General features: G+C 41.8%; 1 protein-coding gene across 1 annotated transcript; it reads left to right on the forward strand.

Annotated features, from left to right (window-relative positions):
* Positions 1-1775: 1775 nt before the first annotated feature.
* nyap2b (neuronal tyrosine-phosphorylated phosphoinositide-3-kinase adaptor 2b) lies at positions 1776-22720 on the forward strand. Its single transcript, XM_080861279.1, has 8 exons — positions 1776-2666; positions 4889-5090; positions 8629-8945; positions 11780-12853; positions 18121-19410; positions 19507-19610; positions 20438-20707; positions 20800-22720. The coding sequence occupies exons 2-8, from the start codon at positions 4912-4914 to the stop codon at positions 20833-20835; spliced, it is 3270 nt and encodes a 1089-aa protein (XP_080717405.1). The 5' UTR covers positions 1776-2666; positions 4889-4911; the 3' UTR covers positions 20836-22720.
* The last annotated feature ends 178 nt before the right edge of the window (positions 22721-22898 follow it).

The raw sequence follows: 22898 nt of genomic DNA on the forward strand, positions 1-22898 counted from the left end.
GCTTTAAATTGTGTTCTTTATTTCCACAGTGCAAAAATGATATATTCATTATCACAATCTAACCACCTTACTTCATTTCAATTCAGTAAAACTTGCTTTTAAGCATCTATTTAGGCATTCTTAATGCATTTTTATGCAAGTCATTGTGTGTCTGTAAGCGTGCGTGAACTGAAAAGTTAGAGGAATTGTATCCTATTTCACCCTCCATTCTGTCCCAGAGGGAGTGTCCTCCACTGTTCACAAAACAAAGTACTCCTGCGCACGTGGTGGAAAAATTAGTTTAACCCATTCACCCCTGAGATTTCCATACAGTCTGTGTTCATTGAGCTCCGATAGGATCTAAATACTTCTTTTGAGAAGTACACAAAAACCATGCACTAAGGTCAGAGTGACCTTTTTGTATATGTGCATGTTTATGTGTGCGTATGCTGGATAGAGCGACTTGCTTTGTGCATGATCAGTCGACCACATCCCTCTCAATAGTCAGGAAAAAGGGGTGTCTACCTTTCGACAGCTGATTTTTATCTAAGCGAGGGCATAGCAGTTGTCTATTTGGGACATGCAGCATGATTTATCTAAAAGTGTGTTTTAAGTGAGTGCTTTTTGCCCTGATTTTCTTTTCCTGTATTAACTTAAAAACAAATGCCTAATTTGATAATCAAATGCAGGTCAGCACAGCACAGCGTGGTGGACTCACTAGTTCCATTGCTGGCCTTTTTTTAAGCCTTCCCTTCCTCCCTAACCTGACCATCACATGTTTGTGAAAAAATCATTTTGTTGCCTCCAACCCCCCTTTTTTTATACCCCCAACAAAATATAAAACACAACCTGGCCAAGCTTGTGGTGGTGGTGGGGTTAAGAGAAATGGAGGGAAGGTTTGACGAAAACAACAGATCTCTGCTCGCTAATCCTTTTGTGTCGATGGTGTTAATCCATCCAAGCAAACCCAGCCCCCCCCCCCCCCCCCCCCCCCCCCCACCATCAACCTACCCACCAACTCGAACAGCTCACCCTCCCTTAACCCCTGATTCATGCACCATAGACCAGGCTTTCTCACCACTGAAACAACTGACAGCGCTACTGAAACCAATACTTATCCCCCAGACAGTCAAGCGGGGGTGCACAACAGTCACAGTAGCAGCACCCCCCACCTCCACCCACCAACAAACATGCAACTCGGGCTCAACTCTGTCCTTGTTTTCATCCCGTTCATCTTTTGTGGCCACTGGGAACAAGTCTCTGCACTGCATTGCTTGTTTTGTTCTTCTATGCAAAACATATTTTAAATTTGCATCAGCAGGTCAATGTGTGTGCGCATTAGAAAGGGAAAAGTATTGTTGTTTTCTCTCTTTTTTTTTGTTTCTTGCCTGCGTGCATTTATTACTCTTTGTTTTGACTACTGTACATGTAATGAATGAACTTGAAAGCAACACAGCAACACCGCCAGTGGTTTTTTTTTTATATGTGTGTGTGTATGTCCTGGTGTTGTTTACGAGCTGTGAGAGAGAGAGGGAGGGAGGAAGGGGGTAGCAGGGAGGGGAATCGCATCGGTTGCCAGGGGGAGAGGAGGTTGTGTCTAATGAGGTCACACCCTGGCAACCTGGTGACTCCTCCCACTCAGGCCCCCCCTCCATCCCTCCTCCCTTCTTTCCACTTGGCCCCCTTTGAATGTGCCCACCCACTCAACCCTCCACCCCCCGCCTTCGCCCCCTGACAGAGAGAGCTCTCCCTGGTGCTGAAAGCAGAAAAACACGATTCAGTTACAGCCCAGTTGCTAAGGGAAGGCAGGCGAGGCACACAGGACGAGAGCATAAAAATGACTAACTGCAAAAAGAGGCTGGGGTATGAGTGCTTTTGAAGATGAGTTGAAAAGCACACAAGAGAAAAAAAAGAAGAGGGACAGAGGATGACGCTCTAGTGGAAGGTGGCTACAGTAGGCAGTGGGCGTGTTCTTCTTGTTGTGATCTATAGTTGGGAAGCCCAGTGTCATCTGCTTAAGCACAGTGTGAGCGTGCAGACCTATCTGTCTAAGCGGGACGGAGGGAGCAGGCAGGGAATGCCTTACCTGGAAATGCACATCACTTTGCTCTACCTCGGTCTGAACCTTGAGGGCACTGTGGATAAGGATTCCTTTTACCCGGGCAGCACTTTGACATGTTAAAGCAGAAGGAAAGACATTCTGGAAATTAGAAAGACTTTGAGTGCCTGGTCTGTAACTGCAAGTGGGAGCTTCATGTCAGAGCGTGTGAGTGTGTTAGTGTGCATTTGCGAGATGTATGCGGGTGCGGTCAGCTGCTATGCTGCATCTTCCTTCCATCTTTAGCATGTGCAGATGTTTGAAGAAGTGAAGCTGACATCTGGCTTGAACTGTGGAAATATCTGGATTGGAGCGGACGCGTCTCCCTTTTTTGCCCAGGGAAGGGAGCACTGGGCCGGGTACCCAATGGCCCGGCTCCCTTCTGGCACCAGCCTTATCCTGGGTCACAGGCAGTCTTTCTAGCTGGCCAATCAGTTGGACCATACAATGGATGGAAGTCTATGTGGCTTTAAGTGGAATAGTGCACTGGTGCTGCAGCATAGCTCAGAGTTCATTAGTGTACAGTGGACTTGTCAGGGGAAGACAGACCTCACATTGGTCCACAAACCAGTAAGGACACAACCCTATTGTAAGTATGCATCAGAACTTTTTTTTTATTCACAGCACTGACCTAAAAAACCCACAAAGCACTGACAAAAAATGCCTGCTTGTCTAATGCTACTGTGCACCCTTCTCAAGTGCCTATAAAAATAAATCAAGTGTAAAGACATGCCAAGTGTTGCATCAAGTAAACATTAGCTTTAACTTGGTCCTAGAATGATTGTGTGTGTCTGTGTGTGTGCGTGTGTGTATATGCATACGCAAGTACCCATGCATGTTGTCACCAGATTCTTGCCCTTGCAATCTTTCTTGACAGTGTGTCTCTAGAATATCCATGCTGGCCTTCTCCTGTGACATGGTTGCTTAGAAACAGAAATGGTGTGCCACTATCATTTAAAGCAAAGTGCACCTCTGTGTTCCAACTGTTGCACCCAATGTCAACTAGGGCAAATGGAGGTATAAGGGGCAAGACAGAAAAGAGAGAGAATGCATCATGTCACTGAGCAAGGCACTGAACAAAACAAGCTTTGCTTAAAAAAAAGAGAATGAAAATGTTCACTGAACTGACAGGTTTTATGGAGATGAAAAATTAATAATAGCTTTTTGTATCATTGAGTTGAGGGAGGACAATCCAGTGAGAAAGGTTTGGTTGGTAAAAACACTGTGATAAACAAGTTGATTCCAGTGCAGAGTGCTGCTGCAGGCTTACAGGGATTAGGCAGGCAGGCTTAATTCAGCTCAAACACTGTTTGAACTGTGCCTTCCCATTGCCGTACCTCTAACTGGTGTGCTTCGTTTTCCCTCAGAAACTGTGATTTGAAAAAAAATTGGTATTTGTGCAGCTGTAGGTGTTACACTGTGCCTGTGCATTAGTGATAAAACCTGATTATCAGGAGAAAACATCTCTGCACCACTTGACACCAGGCATCCTTGCCCTAGTTTGAACTTTGCTCTTGAGATCCTGTGTTTTGGCTCTTATCAGTCCTCTCATCTTGCCTGTAAAAGCCTATGCAAAACAGTTTTGAGATGCATCATGGATGCTGAGGGATGGCCAGACAATGGCTAGCCTCTGAGTTGGCCATGCAATCTCCATTTGGCTGCCCTCCAAGACCCCCCTTGCTCCCCTTGCCTCTCTACACACACACACATGCACATGCAAACATATATCGAGATATCACAAGCTCCCTCCCCCTCCCCACGCGAGCTCACACTCAGTGCTTGTCTCACACGTAAACAAGCATGAGTCTTAGGTTGATCTGAAAACACTGACCTACATAAAAGCATGCTCTGTCTTCTCCTCTTCCACCACTGCCCTCTCGAAATTCACATTTGGCCGTTGCACATTGTATGTACTGCGTTACATGCGGTTGCACTTGTTTTCAGCCAAGTGAACATACATGCAGACTGAATCGCATCATTATCTGCTTCGTTCTGTGCCTCGACTTTAAGTGGCTGCAAACGATTGCTTTTATAAACTAATTACCGTCTAGGAGTGAATCACTGAGTAACTGCACAAGTGTCGACATTTCACAGAGAAGGCTTCTTCTCACTTTTTTCATTAAGAACATTAATGTTATCACCGACTCAAAAGGCAGGACTCGAGAAGAGAGTATTTGAGGATTTAAGAGACAAGATTGATGATATTTATAAATGTAAAAGCATGCTTCATAGTTTTGTTTCATTTGTGCTGATCTGATTGCTTCCAGGAGTTTTATGCTTTCCGAGTCCAGGCTATATTATGACTGCAGAAGATGAAAGCCCTTTTTCAGTCTCATTCACACACTCGCTTGGTTAAAGCCAGTAATTTCAGCCAGAAAATGTGCAAACACAACTGAGAAAATTAGCAGCCGCTACTGTTCCACACTGAAGCAGAAGGTTATGAGTAATTGTTGCTAAATAGTGAGTCTTAGCTCTTTCCATGTGCACATGAGCTTTTGTATATGTTTGCATGTGCGTGTGTTTTTTTGTGTGTGCGTGTGTGCATCTGTGTGCAGAGTGAACGGTAGAAAAGGATGTTGCAAACCTCCAGGGAAAATACTCTTCTGGATCCAGACATGATGCAAGGCCCACCACCTACTCTACAGCAACATTCAGACATATTCAAAATCAACAGCAATGTCACATATACTCAACATGTGGCACTAACGTGTGGCCTGTGAAATCCAGCTTTTCTCATGACTGGCCCACTCTTGTATTTTGTGACCCTTCTCGGAGAATAATTATGACTGATATGTCTTATATGCCCCCCAGAATGCAGTGGAAATACTTGAAGAATGATGAGCTCCAAAGAGGAGGAAACTCTCAGCTTTTTCCAATATGTTGAAGAGAATGGCCTGAGAGCCTACAACGGCCTGGTAGCTCAGAACTTGGACCACGCCAGGAATGAGAGAAACAAGATATTCCTGAAGGAAAAAAACGAGAAGAAGAGAAAACAGGAGGAAGCCATAAGGAGGTAGGATGAAAAAAAGTGCTTGCAAATATGAAAACCTCAATAGTATGTTTTGAATACATTTAAAGCAGGGAATATGGGAAAAGAGAGAGGGGGGGGGGGGGGGGGGGGGGGGGGTGACATGCAACAAATGGTCCAGCCAGCTGGATATTGAAACAGGGGACTTGATGCTCAAGGGCATTTGGACCCGTGTGGTATGAGCCCAAACCACTTTGCCTTTGGGTATCCCGTGCTTAAGGATGAGGAAATTGGGACAGAGGGTTTGTTAATTTGCTATGTTATGGAGTTTACAAGTGTGGATCAGTGCACTCTGTGATCTATGGAGGATAATTAATTTTTCACTTTTAGACTTATTTGGGACTTGTCCTTGTATGGAGGTCATCACTGCTCTATTTTTGAGATGGCAAGCTTTTACAATTAAGAAGGAATGAGGTGGGCCAGGACAGTAAAACACCCAGGAAGTTAGGAAGTGAGGGTGGGAATTAGGCTGATGATGTAAGTGTTTCGAAACACCTTTATTTAAAAACCATCTGGAAACATGGAAATGTGTGTGTCTGGGTGTGTGTGAGAGGAGGGTTCTAACCAGCTTTATGAACACTCGCATGTCTGACTGCACTGTTTTTTAGAGCAGTGCCACTGAGCATGGTGAAACTGTAACTTCACTAAATAAAAGGCACACGCTGTAAACATGTGCCTAGCGCGTGGAAAAATCCTGCTTGCTGGGTGTTAGAGAACCACTGGGTGTTAGATTATCAGGAGATGATACCAGGGTATTTGGAGGGATTTTGAAAGTTGTTGGTGACAACATGGACATTTGCAATCCACAAAAACAGAGAGCAGATCTTTACAATCATGGCATAAAAAGAAACTATATCCATCAGGCATCATACTGAGTAATATGATTTTTTATTAGGTCTTAGAATGATGTCTAATCTATTAATTTAATCTAAAGTTTGTCGTAATATAGGACGGAAAGAAGCATGAGTGTACACTGGGTACTTGTAATTTATGCTTTCCAGTGTTCTCAAACATTCTAAAAATAATTTTACTTGCTTTAAGTCTTTCTGGCTCAAAGTATTTTAGCAGCTGATGGCAATTTTAGCAGCTCATCAAATAATTAAGGTGCTTTTGGGGAGTTGAGCATTTATATCTGACCAGATGTGGCTTTTTAACCTATTTATCCAGGAACACTTTGATCCCTGTCATGCTTCTCTCAATGGTCCATGCATCTCCAAAGAGCTCTGTCTCTTTTTTTGGCTCCCAGTATGACTGGATATGCAAATGGCACGTCACTTGCATGATCAAAGCTCAACTTTACACTGCTGGCATTAGAAAAACAAAGTGGCATTTTTAGAGAAAATTCAGAAATCTTTCTTTGCCTCTATTTTTAACTTACCAGCAAGATCTCAATGTCCTCATTGTTATGCAGTCCTGTACTGTAACTTTGGTGAATGGGACAGGGTGACACCTGAGGAAAGTGTCATCTGCTGTTCACTTTCTTTTAGGTGTTGCCAAACCTAAAACATTAATTCACAGTCACTGGAGAAAGAGACAAAAAATAGTTGGATTTTTTATGAGACCTATAAGTAGGTCAATGAGACGACCCATTTTTTTACAGTAAGTGAAAGACTATGAGAGTGTAAGAATTTGTGTGTGCATCCTGCGTACTATGTGCGTGCATGGGCATGAACAACTGGAAAAGGGAATATATTATTATTTATATTATTATTATTTACGAGAAAGGGTTGGAAAGAGCAAACTGACAGTGTGATCGTGTAAAGGAAAAAAGAGCTTGTTAGAACAAGTGTGTTTTAGAGTTGGGGGGAAAATGGGGGGAAAAATGTTAAAGAGAGATTAAGTGTGAGCTCAGTTGCAGGAGTTGGGTTCTGCCTGGTAACAGCTGGAGCAGCCATAGGCCAATCAAATCAGCACGTTTGGTTTGAGTGAGGCGGGCCTTCCTGCCTAGCACACTCTCACTCTGGTTTTCTTTTATTGTATTTCATCAGAGGGAAAAAAGTTATCCACACAGTCACAGACATACAAATCCATTTAAATCTCTAAGAGTCTTCAAAACGACCCTTATCCAACGTTCATGCACACACACGCACACACACAGATGCACACACATTTACTTATGTTTGCATATGCATGCAAATTCCCAACGACTGCCCTGCCCTTTGTGCACACGTGCATGCAGACACAAACAGAAGTTTTTCCTTCCTTATTTCTCAGTATGTCATTTAGTAAGTGTTTGTTTTTTTGTTTTTGTTTTGTTTTGTTTTTTTTGGGGGGGGGGGGTTGTTTGTTTGTTTGTTTTTTTGGGGGGGTGCCTTGTTTTGCCATCCCATGGTGTCACAGTGAGACAACCAGAGCTGCTCAAAAACAAATCAACCCCAACTGCGCCTGCTGCACCTGTGGTCTGTCCTCTAGCCAATCACTGGGCAAATATCCTATAAATAACCCAGGCACCAGTACTCCAGTCACACCCAGCCACCCCCACACTACCAACCAATGTATATAAAAGTGCACGTCACAGCAGATGCATGCCCAAAACACCTGTGGCTGAATCTTGTTGATAAAGAATTTATAATTTCTTCATTGATGTTTTTTTTTCCATATATATATATATTATAGTTATTTACATAAACTTGTGATTTTTAACTTCTGGGTTTGTTCATTCTGTGCCTCTACATGTTTCTGCAGGTCCCTTTTTTAAACTTATATCAGCAGTATACTATTAAAACAAACCCTGCTGCGGTTATCATGTGCTTATGGTGTGCACGTGTGCTTTATTATTGTTGTGCAGTGGCAGCTGGTTTTGTGTCTGGTTTCTATGGGTACCCTGTTGCTAGGCAAAGTTAAGCCCCTGACCAATGAACCCAACCCACTGAGCACCTTCTGTTCAGCAGCTGGCCAGAGAGGGAGTCATAGTCAGCAAAGTAACAGGCTGAGAGGTCACCCCCACATACATCCATACCAACATGCATGGTTGACAATGTCACAGATGCAAATGTGAGATTTTTCAAATAGATGAATCTCTGAAATGAAGTTTAGTTCTGCTGTCTCTTTAATATGATGCTAAAACACAGTCAGAGCTTGAACTCATTTACTCACCCATTTACACTCAAGCACACACTTCCCTTCACGCCATTATTGCACAACACTCAGACATCATTAACACTCCATTCAGCCCAATCATCCGTTTAAAGGGATTGATTGTGTGTGCTTGTGTGAGGGTTATCAGTCATATCCAGGGTTAAACTCAAATCAATGCTTTGCCCTGAAAGAAGCCATCCTGTCAATGGCACTAACACATCTGTTATTGTTAACTTAGTGCTCTTGTCATTTTGACCACCTGCACACAATGAAATGCACATACCTACGTGCGCATACGATCAAATGAAAGACGTTTGATTGTAATGTGTTGGATTGTGGAATGTCTGTATTTCTGTGTCTTTATCTTTTTTATTCTTTGCATTCCACATTTATTCATTCTGATCTCTTAACCCTTCTCTTTGTCCTTCCTCTTTCGCTGTTTCAGATCGGGTGAGGAGATAGCAACTGAGGGCAAGCACTTGCGTATGGGCTTAAATACCATGCCAGACCCCCAGGAACGCATGCCCGTGCCCCACCTGCACCCTATCGCCTGTGGGCAGGGCTTCTCAGTACGCTCCCAGTCCCTTCACTCGGTCGGTGGTGGGAACACTGGGGGTGGAGGAGAGGAGGAAGTGGGAAGTCCAACTTCTAGGAAGCAGCCCCCGCCTAAGCCCAGGAGAGACCCAGCCACCAAGCTGAGCATGTCGTCTGAGGCAGTGGACCATAGTCCCATGTCCACCTGCCGCGGGGAGCGATGTGACGGTGAGTGGTGGTGGCACTTCACACAAGACTGATGCACTATATATAGCTGAACTGCAGGGACCTCTTCAACATTGCTTCTCTCACAATGACATGAAATTTAACTATTCAGTGTATGCTTTTCACTGACCTACCATAGGTGTAAACTGATATAAGATGAAGGGTGTAAATACAATATGGGATTGAACTGTGATTAAAGTATTATATATCATATATATCCATATTTTGGCTATGCTAAACAACATTGCAAACATGACAGCCTGAAGCACATGTATAATAATAAATGAATATTTAAAGACATCTGTGCTGCAATATGTTCTGATGGTCATGGTTTTCCATTTCGTGAGGGCTGACCTACTCTAGCATGCATTTAATAACATACCGCAAAATGAACAGGCCATATAAACTGAGAATACCATTATAATACCAAAGAAAAATTAAGAAGTTTGGGATAGGTTGTAGCTTTGTTTGAGTTTTCATTCTCACAGTCCTTTTTTTCTCTTGTTATCAAATTAGCAAATGGTAGTTTGCATATTTCTGCTTCCCAACAGATAAATCAGGTTGCATGTGGTTACTACCATGTAGAGACAGAGATGGAAGTAGTCACTTATAATGCATGTGATTGTGTGTGTATGATAAGATCTTTGGAGCACGTTGAGATTATTTATCCTTGTGCATGTAATCATCAGGTGTTGCTCTATATACAAACTCCATCTCTTGCTCAGCATAGTAGGTTTCAGCTCAGCAGAGTAATAATAGTGCTGCTTATAGAAGGTTATTGCCACATTGTTAGTAATTTAAGCTGTTTCCGTGCATCAACTGCTTTGACAGTTCTAACCTTGCTTAAAACTCCTCTTCAAATATGCCTTGTGTCAATGTAAGACCAGTTTAGAGTAATTTAACTGAACATTATTATCCCAAGACAATTTTTCTTGCAACAAATGCAAGCTGCACAGTACTGTCTCGGGGGGGGAATCACAATACATGCATTTTGCAAAGTTAAACTGATAGAGTTTTCAGGTTGCATTAATAACAAAAAGATTTAGAGTTTGCAGGGAGCATTGACTCCATTCCAGTTTGGAAGCTTTGCTGCCAACGTGATGTTTAGGGAGTCACCCTGCCTGGCTCAGATTGGTGGGGATCACTATGTGCGCACAGATCTTCCTGGGCACCACGGCAACCATCTCACAGAAACAAGACCCCCTGCAGCCCAGCCAATCCCAGCATTACTGAGCAGCTTGGGCCAATGAGGTTCCAGAGATGCTGAAAACTAAGGCTTCTGAGCCAATCAAATTGAGAGTGTGGGGGTGTCCCTGGCTGAGGGGAGGGTTGCGTGCTCTGTAGCTGGCGCTTTAGTGGTAAGGGGAGGAGCTTGTCAGAGTAGAATTCATTCAGGAGGAGCGATTGACCTAGATTCGTTTTCCCCAGGAGGAGCGGGAGGGGGGGAGGGTGCTGCGGGTAAACACATCCGCTGCAAGGGGGAGGTGGGGTAGAGGGAGCAGTGGAGAGAGGAGAAGAGAAAGGAGAGCGATGTTTTGAAGGGGTGGATTCATCATCCATGCTGAAACAGATCTCAGCATTAACCATGGAAACCTGCTAGTGTAGTAATGTAATTTGCTGCTGTGGAAACGAGGAAGAGGAGCACCATTATGTGCCCATTACTGCCCGCACATATATACACATGCATGCCCACACAAAGACAGGAGAGGAGCATATGCAGGAATCTCAGTATCATAGTCCAAAGAAGCACATGCCAAAACACATTTGGGCTTAACCAAATCTTGTATTAGCACATTATTAGCAAGTGTTAATTAGGAGAGAACACCAGCCCAAAAGACCCAAGCATCCTCTGTTCAAATTAGTTTATATATATGATCGTGACTAAATGTATAGCATGCAAAAAGCAGAACAAAATTGGATGTTTTGTTTTAATTTGTAGTCTTTACTTTTGGTTCTCGCACTGGATAATAAACCTAACATTGAATTCATTTTTTTCTCAAATAATATTATAAACAAGAGACATTTTTATAAACGTGCAATACACTGTATCCAATTTTTTGCAAAAAAAAAAGGTTAAAAAAAAAATAGAAAAACAAAACAAAAACAACCTAAACTATGAACTGTACATATCAGTCCTAATTCCTCTCTCTTAAGGTGTCGGCATCTTTAGTGTGTGTTTGTGCGCCTGTATGCATGGAGTAAGGGTGGTGAGTCATACAGTTACTGGAACTAGGAGTGTGTCTCGGCCATCTGCCACATGAATTATTTAAGGTATAAAATTTGCAGTTTTAAAAATTTTAGACATACTCCAGCTCTTAACCACATTCATCTCCCACTACCTGCCAGTGTGAGGGACACTTCTATCCAAACATCTCAGTATTTGACCTAGAAATAGACTCAGAGCAAGTTGGGAGCATAGAGCTATGGCTACTCTCTGTAAGCTACTGTAGTGGTACCGCAGTGTATTTTACAGTACTAGCTGTATAAATGCCTCTCCGCACCACATCTAAAGAGATTCGCACTGCAAAGCTACGTCACCACTATCAGAAAGAAGCTCAACAGTGTGTGTGACCCAGATAGTATACTCGCATGCTGCCATATATGTGACCTAGAAACATGTATATGCCTCAACTATTCCCACATATCTGACTCAAGATATTGCGCTGAGTAGCACATATAGACCTACAACTGACCCACATTAATAATTAATGACAAATAGATTATAAAAACTTGAATTTCACCCAATTCAGTAATCTATTATATATGACTCAATAATTATTTGACTCATACCTCAACAAATTAGATCTTAGACTTTTTTTCTCTCTCCTTTTGAGCAGTTCAGGGATGCAGTGAGGACTGCAGGAGGGTGCCACCACCCAAACCCAAGAGGAACCCCAACACACAACTGAGTGTTTCCTTTGATGAGTCCTACATTAAGAGCCATGGAGGCAGTGGGGTTTGCCCCTCCAAACCCCTCCACCATGTCACTTCCCCTAACGAATGCAACCCATCACCTCCTCAAAGTGATGACAGCCCTACTGATGACTGTGAAGACGAACCTGTCTATATAGAGATGGGTGGGATTGATGTTGGAATGCGAGAACCCTTGAAGAGTGAGGATGAGGAGCCAGATGAGTCTGTGTACGAGGAGATGAAGTACCCAGCTCTGGATGACATGGAGTACCGCACCGACCCTGTAGGATGTCGTTCTGCGTGCCCTACCCCGGCACCCTATGAACCTGAGCCTCTCAGCCGCTGCTCCACACCTCGAAACATTCCACTGTGTGACATTCCTGCACCCTTCCCCAATTTACTCACTCATCGACCTCCACTGTTGGTGTTCCCACCAGCGCCTGCCCAGTGCTCGCCTAACTCAGATGAGTCTCCCCTCACCCCTTTAGATGTAGCCAAATTGCCCATGCTGGAGAACCAGTCATACAGCAAATCTCCCACCTCTTCCACCGAGCCACCCTCCTCCGCACACATCCGTAGGGAGCTCACAGCCACCCCAACTCTCACTGTCTCTGGACGCTCCTCTGCGCCTCCTCTGCCCTGTACCCTTTATAAATCCTCATCATCATCTTCCTATCAGCGTAGCCACTCTGCTTGTCCGTCGCCAGTCAGCATGGGTCGCTGTCTCACCCCTCTCAGCCTCATGCGTACACCTCCCTTTGATGCTCCGATGCCATTCCCTGGGGGTCTGCCCCGAAGTGCTTCTGCTACACCGCATGGAAAAGGCTCGCCACCTCAAGATGGTGTCGGACGACTTCATGGGTCTATGCAAAATGTATCAACAGGCCGCTCAAGGACACCCACCAGCCCTCTGGATGAACTAACCAACCTGTTTACGACAGGCAGGAATATGCTAAAGAAAAATTCCAGTGGAAGAAAATCCAAGGAGCCAGGAGAAAGTAAGTCTTGTGATTATGAAATGTAGTTACAAAAAGATACTAATTCAAAGTATTGCAAACTTTCTGGTTTCCATATGAGTGTAGATAGTTTGCAAACCAAGGGCGTAGATTTGGATTTGGCATTGGTGGGGACGGATGATTCAACCACCGAACTCTGCCCTGTTTCTTTTTTTTCCTTTTCGTCTTTGCTTCTTGATTAAAAAAAAGGAGAAATATACTTGCCTACATATGTTATTCTACATGCTTTTAAACCATTTAAAATTACAATTCATAGTTTTATATGTGAATTGTATAATGTTAAATTACTATTAAGCAAATGACTAAAGTATTTTAGGCTTTAGTTTACTTCAGCCATATTCCATATAAATCAGGTATCATACAAAAATAAAAATAGCTTCAAATACAGTCATGACAATAAAAGAATATGACTTTAAGGACTTAACAACATTACTTCAGTTATAGTACACCAACATCTCTTATACATTAGCACTAAGGGAACACTGAATGACCTGGTGGGTTTTGTCCATAAAACTACTCATTTCAGATTACCACAAAGTAAAAGATCTCTCAGCAAAATGATGCAACATTTTAGGCACTATTGCCCCGATCAAATCAGTGAGCTGGGATGTTTTATTCTAAACATGAACTACTGTTACAGCAACACACATGCACTACTGGTGCCCCACACAATAACTCAATGTCCACTATGTGAAGCAGCCAAACACATGCCTTCTTCTCTCGTTAATCTATAGCACCAAATCATCAGTCAGTCACCTGTGACCTCGCCTCTTCACCTCTGTCCGAGCGACAACATGGCAGAGCTGCCTCTGTCACCTGATAAATAAAAGTGAGACATTCCAAATACATGCAGTCACACATGTGCTTCAAATACAGTAATGAACCATCAAGTCATGATCCAATTTCACCTTTGATCTTGTATCACCATTGCTCTGTGAGCTTTGTGTTGGTTCTTCTGTCACCTGACAAATAGGACATACATGACAATAAGAATAAAATGTGCAGCTGCTTCAGTGCTTCTGTCAATTTGTGCAGATCTTGACTCATCAGTGATGTTTGTAGGGTGAGTGCATTTTTAAAACAATTTGTGCAAACTGCACTACAAGGTGGATATTTGCAAAATCATGACTATTCATGATATTTTGTCTCAAAAATTAACCCTATGAATATGTCAGTGCCATTAGGATGAAATTATTGTGTCACCAACATTTTAACGTTAGACATATAATTTTAACAGCCTCTGTAAACTAATATCCTGGCTTGCTCGAGGCTGCCGTTTTCTCTGACAGTTTCAATCAAAATTAGAAATGCTGCTCTGAGACTGAGAGAATGTGCTGCCTGTTGTGTAGTTAGTTTTGAAAACTCCCTGAAAAGCACAGCCAATCACATTGGCCATATTTGTCACATGAGGTAGGACTCCAGTAGAGAATGTAATTTAACTCTTTCTGCACCGCTGGGTGAATGAGACGTTGACAGATCGTTTTTTTTTCTTACTATCGGGTTTGTTTTTCTTTACTCAAAGAGATCAAATTATTGGTGGGGACAATTCAATAATCGCTGGATATTGGTGGGGACACGTCCCTTCCGTCCATGCCAAATCTACATCCTTGTTGCAAACACATGCCCATTAAACAGCTTTTCCGCCCTGTCTACTGTACACACATTTGTTTCATGAGAATGACAGATTTAGTTAGAAAGCAGCACTAGAAAGTAGGATAACAAACTGAAGAGCAGAGGTAACACAGAAGAGTGTCACTGGGCAGTGTGCACTGTGTTAGTGTAAAGAGATTTAGCGACAGTAAACCTGGCAGCAAACATAAATAAACACTTTTTAATTCCTTAATCAGTCCACATTTAGGGTTAACAAGTTTGATCCTGCAAAATCACGAGTTTGTGCATTTAATGCATCGCTTTCACAGCATGATGTTTGCAGGGCACTTTGCAGTTTGCGTTTGTTTAATCTAGACCTGCCAAGCCAACTCTGATACAGATCGTATGATTTAATCTGAGAGGATTAAAGACTAAAGCGGGCCGTAGGTCTCTCAAACCAACCCATGGCATTAGGCCATCAGGCAGCATTACTTTTAAATATGTAAACATCAACATTTAAATACAGATATTATGGCACACTCAGGAAGACGGTGCCAAAATATGTGCGGTCGGGTAGGAAAACAAACCCCTTGCTGCACAAATTGATTTACGAAAGAAGAAAGATATAAAAGCAGGATCTATTTCTGAGTCTGGTGCCAGCAGCATTATCAGTCAGTCACAAATTGGCCTTCTCATTCTCAAGCATATTGCAACCTTTATTTTTCTGCTTAGATTCATTTTGTAGAGGCGTGTCATACTTTACTGGAGTCAGTAACAAAGTCAGATGGAGTATGTAATCATATACAGTGAAGATGACATGCTGTTTAACCCTCAACTTCACATAACTCTCCTCATACCTGAGTTTCACAATCTGAAAGAATTTAACAACAATTTAACAGCTTAACAGTTTTCTTTAATGTAAATACCACTAAACACAGCATTTATGCGTACATCATAAATCATGAAAAAAAACAAAAAACTACAAAGAATCCACACATCCATCCTTACTCAGTGCTCTTAGCAACTACAACATAGCAACAGTGGAAGGAGGAGAAATCCCTGTTTCTTATTTGCAGATTCCCTCCCCGTGGGTAATGCAGCCAATCACAGCTCAGGGCACGTCAGACTACAATGCATGCTCCTGATAGAGATGTTATGCCTCTGAACTCTATTCTACACCTGATCACAGGATTTCAGATTCCCTTTTCTGTCCAATCATCACACACATATGTAAGCCAATCGGGCAGCAGGAGCAGCTGTGCAGATGGGGACGGTGGACGCTGAGAGAATTTATGATTTCTTGCCATTTTGACTGTAATGAGATATACATGTTCATGCATGTACCAAACTGGTATACATTTTTTGCTTTTTCCAGAGATTGTCATTATTAGCTGCTGAATAATGTGCTTTTAGTTAGAGACTGCATTTAGGTGCGAGGATTACCCTTTGATTTCTCATCAGTGAGATTTTTGGTTTAGTTGGTGCAAATGTCACATATGTTGTGTGTTGTGAACATGAAGGTTATGAAGGAATGGAGAATCATTTTGTTCTTTCCCTTTCTAAGGCAACAGGGGCAGCAACAGCTACCCTGACCCACTTACCAACTGGTTAATCACCACACTTGCTCTCTTTTACTCCTCCCCCCCCCCCCCCCCCCCCCCCCCCCCAATACACACATCAGCATAAAACTACACATATGACGCATGCAGGCATGACAGTGGATGCTTCCACAATGTATTGTAGGTTACAGCTTGTACGGAAACCATCCAGAGACAGGCTCAGGCCAGTGATGCATATGTATATCTATCTATCTATCTATCTATCTATAGATAGATAGATAGATAGATAGATAGATAGATAGATAGATAGATAGATAGATAGATAGATAGATAGATAGATAGATAGATAGATAGATAGATAGATAGATAGATAGATAGATAGATAGATAGATCAGAATCAGAATCAGAATGGGGTTTATTGCCAAATGTTGAGCAGGTTTACAACATTAGGAAATTGCTGCGGTGCTTCAGTGCAAACATAGTGTCATAAATAGCACTTAAATAGACATGGAAAAAAATAAAAGTAGGGATAAGAATTAAAAGTGCTACGTGGGAAGATATGTGCATGAGATATACATGAGAATAAGAATTAAGAGTGCTACGTTCAGATAGATAGATAGAAAGATAGATAGATAGATAGATAGATAGATAGATAGATAGATAGATAGATAGATAGATAGATAGATAGATAGATAGATAGATAGATAGATAGATAGATAGATAGATAGATAGATAGATAGATAGATAGATAGATAGATAGATATCTCCATACGGTGGTGGGATAAAGTTTTTTAAATGTTTAAGATCATCAAAAAAATTGATAAAATGAAGTTTCTAAATGAAGTTATTTATTTTTAAGAGGTCAAAAACCTACATGGTCCTGCTTGAAAAAGTGATTTTCCCCTAAACCTACAATCAAGTATTTGTGATAGCTGGCAATGAGTCTTTTAAAGCGCTGCAGAGGAATTTTAGCCCACTCATTTTTCCAGAATTGTTATAATTCAGCCACACTGGAGGGTTTGGGAGCATGAACCACCTTTTTAGGGTCATGCCATAGCATCTCAATTGGATTCAGGTTTCAGGACTTTGACTAGGCCACTCCAAAGTTTTCATTTTGTTTTTCTTAAGCCATTCATAAGTGGACAGGCTATCTGCCAGATGTAATAAGATATACACCTTGCAAAAAGTTCAACTTTTGTTTTGTGGATCCACAGAGTATTTTCCCAAAAGACTTGGGGTTCATTAAGATGTTTTCTGGCAAAACTGAGAGCAGCCTTTATGTTCCTTTTGCTCAGCAGTTGCTTTTGTCATAGAACTCTGCCATGCAGGGCATTTTTACCCAGTCTCTTTCTTATGGTGGATTCATGAACACTGACCCTAAGTCAGTTACATTGTCTTTTATTTGTTCCTGAATTTCCTTGGACCGCAGCATGATGTCTGACTTTTGAGGATGTTTTGGTCTACTCCACTTTGTCAGGCAGGTTTTATGCAAGCGATTTCTTGATTGAGAACAGGCACAGTAGTAATCAGGCCTAGAGAAACTGGCTAGAGAAATTGAGCTCATCTTTCCAAAGATGTGATACACAACAGTTAATTTATCTTATAACAGGGAGGGGCAATCTTTTTTTTATCAAGCAGGGGCATGTAGGTTTGGATTTTTCTCCCCTAAATAATAAACATCTTCATTTAAAAACTTTGCTTGTGTTATCTTTGTCTAATATTTAAATTTGTTTGGTGATCTGAAACGTTTAAGTGTGACAAATGTTAAAATAATAGGAAATCAGGAAGGTGGCAAACAATTTTCACACCACTGTATATGTATATGGCATTCAATCATTTTGTTTCAACTCCAGAGGTTTACAACTCCTACCACAGCTTCTTAAATGGGTAGTAAGGGACACCTAGTGGATAATTGTTTGCATTGCAGTAACAAGTCGGATTCTGATGATAATCACAGTTTGTCCCACTGTTTAATTATTTATTTATTTATTTTGTGTGTTTTTTTTATCCAGTTTATTTTGATAGGTACATCAAAAACTGAATGTCTATTGATTTGCCTAATTATGTGTTTTTTATTTTTACCCCCCCTTTCTTTGGCAGCTGAGTCCAAAAGTAAGTCTCACAGTGAGTCAAAGCGAGAAGGCAAGGAACGTCACAGTCACAGCAAGGAGTCCAAGCGTGAATCCAAGGAGCGTCACAGTAAAGAGTCTTCACATAGAAAAGACAGAGACAAAGACAGAGAAAAAGACAAAGAGAGAGGAAGCAGCAATGCAGAGCCTCTGCCCCACAGACGAAATAGTAAAGACCGTACTTGTAGCAATGTAGATGCACAGCTGGTTCGCAGGGATAGCAGGGACCAGGCCTGCAGCAATGCAGAGCCCATCCCTGTGAGGCGGGACTCCAAAGATAGGGGCAGCAGCTCCATAGAAACAATCCCTTTGATAAGAAAAGACTCCAAGGACAGAGGGATTAGCAATGGTGACCTATTACCAAGGAGAGACAGTAAAGATCGAAGTGGGGGACATGGAATGGAGTCTTTGCTGAGACAGGAGAGCAAAGACAGAGACAGACTGCTTGATCAGCCACCTGAGCTGTTGCCAAGGCAAGACAGCAAGGAAAGGGCAAGAAATCCTGTAGACTACAGACATGAAAGCAGAGAGAGACTGGATCAGCCACCTGAACTCTTACCCCGACAGGATAGCAAAGAGCGAGCCAGAAATGGTGTGGACTCAAAGCACGAAAGCAGAGATAGGCCCCCTGAGCTTCTTTCCCGACAAGAGAGCAAAGACAGGGTTAGAACCGGACCAGAATACAGGCATGATAGCAAAGACCATCGTCCCGATTTGTTACCCCAACAGGAGAGCAAAGAGAGAGAAAGGAATGACACGGAGCACAAATATGAAGGTAGAATAGATCAGCCACCAGAGATCCTTCCCCGACAAGAAGCATCCAGAAGCAGCAACAGCAGGGACAGAGTTGGTTCCAACTCCGAATCCAGGTATGAGGGGAGAGATCGAAGCTGCCACAATAGTGGAGATCTTCCTCCTCCTCCTTTATCCAGGCAGGACAGCAAAGATCTGAGCAGAACTGGCCTTGAAGTGAGGCGGGACAGCAAAGACAGAAGTTTGAATGGCTCAGAGCATCATCATTTTGACATCAAGAGCACCAAGAGCCCTTCATCAATGGAATACAGGTGTGATAATAAGGAGCGAGGATACAGATCAGATGGCACCCCCCGACGAGATAACAGAGCAAATTACAACACAGACCAGTCAAAAGCACAAGAGAGGAATGGCAGCACAATATCAGGACAGCATTCATCAACAACAACACCCACTCATCACGGAAGGTCATCAGGTAGCCCTCCGATGACCATGGGAACAGGAAATGGTGAGTGTTAGGACCTAAATTTTAAGGCGGCATTAGACAATGCATATAACTATTCAAATGGCATACTACTAAATGTGATTTTTTATTCCTTTGTAGATCTGAAAGCAGCATCTAAGTATGCCCGCTCACCGTCTAAACCTGCTAATCCTTCCCCAGTGGGAACTCCACAAAGGAGGGCAACAGAGACACATCAAAGTCAGGTATGCATATCTGGTTTGTTCTTTCTTTTGTTTTGTTTTGTCTTGTCTGTCTCTTTACCTGAAGTGTCAGTTTCTTATAGGTCCTGAAAACTTATTTCTTAGTCTGGTATGGAACAGTTTGGACTGTTTAAAGATATTTTGTTCTAGTTGGTCAAACTGGTGTGGGGATTCGAAATCTAACTCTTTTATCTCAACAATTTAAATTAACTGACTATTCAATTGATTGACTAGTTAACTATTTAACAAAACACTAATTAATAACACTGATTAATTAGGCATTTTTCATTAGTAATGTGAAAAATCTTCAGTTTATTAAAACATAGTGGTTACAACTGAAGATTTATTTAAAAAAAAAAAAAAGTAAATTGTTTGCAAAGACAGTGAAGAGAAATCCACAGCAGGTTTCAGAACTTTCAGAGAGATCTACATTGTGTTTAACTCTTCATCTTCTGCCAGATATATCAATTGTATTTTTTTTAAACTGATTTATTAAGTCATAGTGTAGGGTGAAGTTCATGAGTAAGGGTGCTCCTAGCACAGCAATTTGGTGAACATGATTTTTGTCAAAATCATTTTTCTATTTTTTTTCTTTTATTACCTAAAGCCGGGAACACATAAATGGGTTTACCATTCTCTCCATTAAAAATGATCAGTACTGGTGAGACGCTGGGTTACACCAAATCAAATCAAAAACCACACCCATCCGCCCCTGAATTCATTTTTTGTGTTATATGATCACTTAGTCAATTGTGAATGACATCAAAAAGAAATTCTAGAAAGAGTTAATTTGTATTTATTTCACGTGGTATGTTAAATGTGTTGCTCAGATGCCCCAGATGCCATGGATATGTGGAGACACCACTATGCTAGAGCAAATCGAGAGGAAACGCACCCTATGCATGGAAATCCGTTCCAGACAGCATCCGCACTTGCAGAGATCTCTGGAGAGGCCTCCTCCTCCTCTGCCAGACAGGAATGAGGACAGGCACCAGGAACGAAGTCAGTGCAAGCAGGAAAATACATCTGTCCTTCCAAGCTGGGGAAAAAACGGCGGGACCAAGAAGATCCGTCCTCCTCCATACCCCACCCAGACAACGGTATTCTGGGATACCGCCATCTGACATTTACAAGGCATTTCGAACACATAACCCACAGTTAACCACTCCCTCTCCTCCCTAAAACATCACAGGCTTCAGGGCGGCCGCTGAGAGGACAAGAGGGATGATGCTCACTGATGTCAAAGGACAATGGTGGTTACCACAGCAATATTTCTGCTTGTTCAGGTTGTCATGTTTCTTATCATCACTGGTGATATTTGATATTTTTCTATTTCCTGTGACTGGACTCCTGTATTAGTAGAGTAGATATTTGATGATGAATAGATATTTTCTAAATGAGATGATGGGGATCAAAAGGAAACTTAAATTATGTATAGTAGATGTAGATGCAATCTAATATTTGTTTTTATGTTATTTTTGTTCAGGTTATTTTACATTTCAAAACATAATCTATCGATACTTGTACTGTAGTTGCATAATTTTCTTATGCCAAGCGCTTTTTTTTGTTTGTGCTTAAAAGCACTAAAATGAATGGACTATTTAATTCTGTCTATATATACTTTACATTTTCACTGTTGTATTGTAAGTTAAGGAGTTTACGTCGCCGTGCTTTAGATTCCAGGTCTGTCCATGCCTGGTCCAGGATGTTCTAGAATGTACAACAGCTGGTCCTAGAACAGAAACAGGATACTACTTGTGCTTCAGTTTGTATTTAACAGTGAGAAACTGTGTGGTCACTACGTCAAAGCCTTTTAAAGCTGTTTCGCAGGAAAGCCTGTTGGCATTTGTAGAGGACAGAGATAGTGTGTAATGTTTTTTGCTGTATTCTAAAATACACTATGAGGGCGGGGTGGGGAGGTAGCAAATTAGAACATACATTGTAAACAGGATCATTTTCCAAGACCAGCCAAAGCCTGTAAAAGCGAGATATGGGTGTGGTTGCACTTTGGATGCTTGGTTATTTAAAATGGGATTAGTGGCAATAGCTGGCGAGTACCAGCATCTTTACATTGCCATGCACACTGCAAAGCACCGTGACAGTGTAAATACTTGACGCCAACGACCAGCCCGTACAATCAACACCTGAGCTTTTAGATTTCTTAATTTCACTGCAGATTATAATAGCCATATGCACTTGCTTAAGAAGTAACTTTCAAGTTTATGCTTATATATATTTTTTGAAATTGTAAGGAATAGTGAGTTGTGCCATGTAAGTTTTCATTTATTGGCTGAAAGGTAAAGCCTCAGGAGAATGGCTGGGTGTGTGACATACACTCATCTATATTTGGGTGTCTCTGACAATGTTTCCAATCCAATTCAATGGCTGGCAACCATTTTAGAGATCAAATTATTGAAGGACCTATCACATGACAACAGCTTTAAGCTGTCAAAAATGACGGGGAGGGGTTGCACAAGGGCCTGCAATTCTGTCAGGCTACAAAAAAATAAGTGAACTGCACTAACTCTCATCTTCCTTCACATTAAATCAGGCTGGTTGCATACACATTCATCTCCCCCTGCTCTCTCCCTCTACCTCAACCTCTTATTTGCATGAATTCAGTTGGTTCTCTTTTGCACATTAAAAGGCAATGTCAACATTGCCAAAATAGTATGGGTTTAACAACAGCCCCTAAAGTGCAAGTGCAGTAGCCCCTCTCTATGAGAATCAACGAATCAGAAACCTTTGTTGGTACCAGTATGCGTGTGAGGGAGAGAGCTGTGCGCGTGTGTGTGCGTGTGTGTGTGTTTATGAGTGTGTGTACCTGGCTACACTGTATGCAAGTTGCTAGTTTAAAAAAATGATTGTCTTAAGACATTCACTTTGCCCTCATGATGTTGGTGGGTGAAGGTTGGAAATGTAACAATGATGATGATGTACAATCTTTTTGTGTGTATAAACGTGCACTGTGAAAAGGTAGAGAGAGCACCGCACCGTCAGTCCTCTGTCTTATTGCACTGAGTGTTCTCTTGTTTTGCGTAATAAAAAAAAAAAAAAGGAATAAACATGTTTGAGGAATAAAGTACTGTATTCTGATTGTCACTTGGGTTCTGTTGAGAGAAATAAATAAATATGGACTTGAAACCTGCTATGGAAAATGTGCATCCTGTCAAAATGCTTCTTTTTCTTAAAATTGTATTTATTTATTTAGTTTTTTACATGACGTGTCAAATTAAAGTCTTATTTTAAAATGACAAAATGAAAAACAACTTAAACACAATAAAATAATAA

This window comes from Rhamphochromis sp. 'chilingali' (genome assembly GCF_963969265.1).
Source record: "Rhamphochromis sp. 'chilingali' genome assembly, chromosome: 16".
Lineage (NCBI taxonomy): Eukaryota > Metazoa > Chordata > Actinopteri > Cichliformes > Cichlidae > Rhamphochromis > Rhamphochromis sp. 'chilingali'.